The sequence below is a fragment of the Trifolium pratense genome, linkage group LG1 (assembly GCF_020283565.1).
Source record: "Trifolium pratense cultivar HEN17-A07 linkage group LG1, ARS_RC_1.1, whole genome shotgun sequence".
NCBI lineage: Eukaryota > Viridiplantae > Streptophyta > Magnoliopsida > Fabales > Fabaceae > Trifolium > Trifolium pratense.
In genome coordinates, this window is record NC_060059.1 from 15,931,822 (window position 1) to 15,934,531 (window position 2,710).

A 2,710-nucleotide genomic window follows, 5' to 3' on the forward strand; every position below is an offset into this window, starting at 1 on the left:
ACTCAGACTATTGCACTTGAATTCGTTTAAGTGAATTTAACAGAAAAAATTTGTTTGACTTCAGAGTTAGATAGAACATACAAGAACTAAGGGGGGTGTATTGGATTGAGATTTTGAAAGACTATTTTAACAAAAAAAGTCTCGAAGATTTTAAAAGACTTTGTGAGATTATATTGATTTTGTGGAATTTTAACAGAATGTGAAAATCAATAACCACAAAAATAACACTCACATTCATTAAAAAATATGTTTGTGGTAGAAGTACATACATGTATATCTAACACTATAAAAGCATAATGAGACCTTCTTAACATCAAACTGAAGCCGGTTATAACTTCCAAATTTTAGAGATGAGAACATATACTTTAGTTAAGTACTCCCTCCGGTCCTAAATATAAGAAACATCAAACTTTTTAGATTCATTGAAAAATGGATGTATTTAGTCTATAATATAGACTAGATACAACTTTTTTTCAATGAACCTAAAAAGTGTTTTGCTTCTTATATTTAGGACTAGACGGAGTATCATGAAATGAACAGAGGCTAGTTTGTACAGGAAAATTGTGTTTTTTTTCATGAGCGGAGAATTGTGTATTTATTACATTGACAGATGTTTAACTTACATTCTCAAGACAAACTTTCATTTTATTGATTCCTTAACCAACACTCTTAGGGCATTTATTAGCAAAACCCAAATAGGTCAAGTAAATGAGTACTACTTTATGAAGATGAGAGGTAAAATTCAAAATGAACCATATAATAATATCTCAACTGTCAGTAGAAGGGAACAAGAGGAGAATGGTTAGCCCCCACCCCCATTGCCCATGAGACATTCTAAAGTAGCCAAAAAAAATTAGTCGTAATTATATAATAATCTTATCTTATTAAATGGATTAAAAAAAGTCTCAACAAAGATAAATTCTAAATGATACATGTCAATCATATTGAAGCAAAAAATGTTGTTATTTGAAACTTGATAATCCATGATGCTCTGTTTAAGAATTCTAACACTGAAATTGTCCAAAGGCTACAGGGAAAAAATTCTGCAGAGTCTAGCAAATGTGCACCTGAGTCATAGACTTCATGAAAATCGACCAAGATTATATGATCATTTAGACTTCTTTCCTTGCTTTTTCTTGATAACTTCATCGGTATACATTATGCCCTTGCCTTTGTAAACTTCAGGTGGCTTACAATTGCGAACAGTAGCTGCAAACTGATGCACCCTTTGCTTGTCAATTCCTGTACAACAAATTACATTGTTTTTGAAGCAGAAAACACGAACAGCAGGAGGTGCAGATAATTCCACCTCATGACTATACCCCAACTTCAGATACAATAGACGCCCTGCAGATTCAGCTCTAGCTTTGTATCCAACACCCACAATCTTGAGAAAGCGGAAAAATTTGGCCTCCATTAATTCCAAAGCAAATCAGTTTCCTAACATTGCCATGGAAGAAAAAATAATAATAAAAAACCAATATGTTTAGATAAATGAACCAAATTGGAGGCAAGAAAATACAAAAAAGCAAGTGTCTGAATCTGGACCATATCTTGTATAGAGAATGCCAAAGCCAAATCTATTATAACATAACATAAGACACATTTACTATCATTTGTGAGCCAATGCAGGCAGACACACAGGTTAAGGCTCTGTTTGGATAAACAACTTAATTTGTAGCTTATAGCACAAACACTTATTTATATCATATATAAACGCTTATTATAAGCTAGTTCCATAACAAAAGATAAAATAAAGTCTAAAGTGTTTTCGTATAAGCCATAAATTGTTTTCATAAGTTATCATGGAGAGCTTATGGAAACAAGCTTAAGGGCCCGTTTGGATTAGCTTATTTTTGAGCCTATGCAAACAGCTTATGCAATTTTTATGTATTATTATAAGTTTGTCAAGATGGTTTATGATAAAATAGCTTATAAAAATACAATTTTCACTAGTGTGAACTTGTAAAATAACATAAAACTTATGTACCAAAAAAAAAATAGCATAAAACTTAATTTATATTGCATAAACTGTTTGTATAAGCTCAAAAATAAGCTAATACAAACGGAACCTAAAAACAACTTATGAACATGTTGTATGTTGTTTTCGTAAGTTCTAAACAGTGTCACAAGTACTTATGTCAGTAGAGTAGATAAGCTCAAATAAATCAATTCAAACGGACCCCTAAGTTGGTATGCATAATATAAGAGTTAATGTAGATTACCACACAATATTTAGCATGCATATTATTCCATCATTAAATCAGATAAAAAATGAAAAGTGTGCAATTTATTCCATCATTTTTTTTTTCTTGAAGGAAAAAAAAAAACTATAAATGTAAGACCTAAAAAATGGCTATTGAAATGAAGAAAATCATGTACCAATATGATTGAACCATCATGTACTACTCAATAGTATACTAAGAAATCGGTATCTACCACAGGATTTCGGCTGCGACGCAATTCTATGGTGTGTTGCCTGGGTTTTACAGTGGCGGTCATGGTGGCCGCCTGTAAGAGAGAGGAAGGAAGAAGAGAAAAATAAAAGAGGAAAACCTGGACGACGGTTTGTGGCGGAAAACGAACCGCTCCACCCGCAATTTCCGGCGAACTGAGTTGTTTCTGATACAAGTGATGATGGAGTTGCTGAGATTTGTTCGTTGTTTTAGGAGGGTTTTCTTTCTTGAAATTTTTTTTTCTTACAATAAAT

The 2,710-nt window shown here is 32.4% G+C and overlaps 1 protein-coding gene across 2 annotated transcripts; it reads right to left on the reverse strand.

Annotated features, from left to right (window-relative positions):
- Positions 1-860: 860 nt before the first annotated feature.
- LOC123881708 (60S ribosomal protein L6, mitochondrial-like) lies at positions 861-2,710 on the reverse strand. 2 transcript variants are annotated; one of them, XM_045930441.1, is made up of 2 exons: positions 2,557-2,710; positions 861-1,440 (listed from the first exon to the last, which is right to left on the reverse strand). In XM_045930441.1, exon 2 carries the CDS (start codon positions 1,415-1,417, stop codon positions 1,109-1,111), a length of 309 nt encoding a protein of 102 aa, XP_045786397.1. In that variant the 5' UTR covers positions 1,418-1,440; positions 2,557-2,710; the 3' UTR covers positions 861-1,108. The 2 variants fall into 2 exon arrangements, with proteins under 2 accessions (XP_045786397.1, XP_045786403.1); XM_045930447.1 differs by having other exon boundaries at positions 2,440-2,702.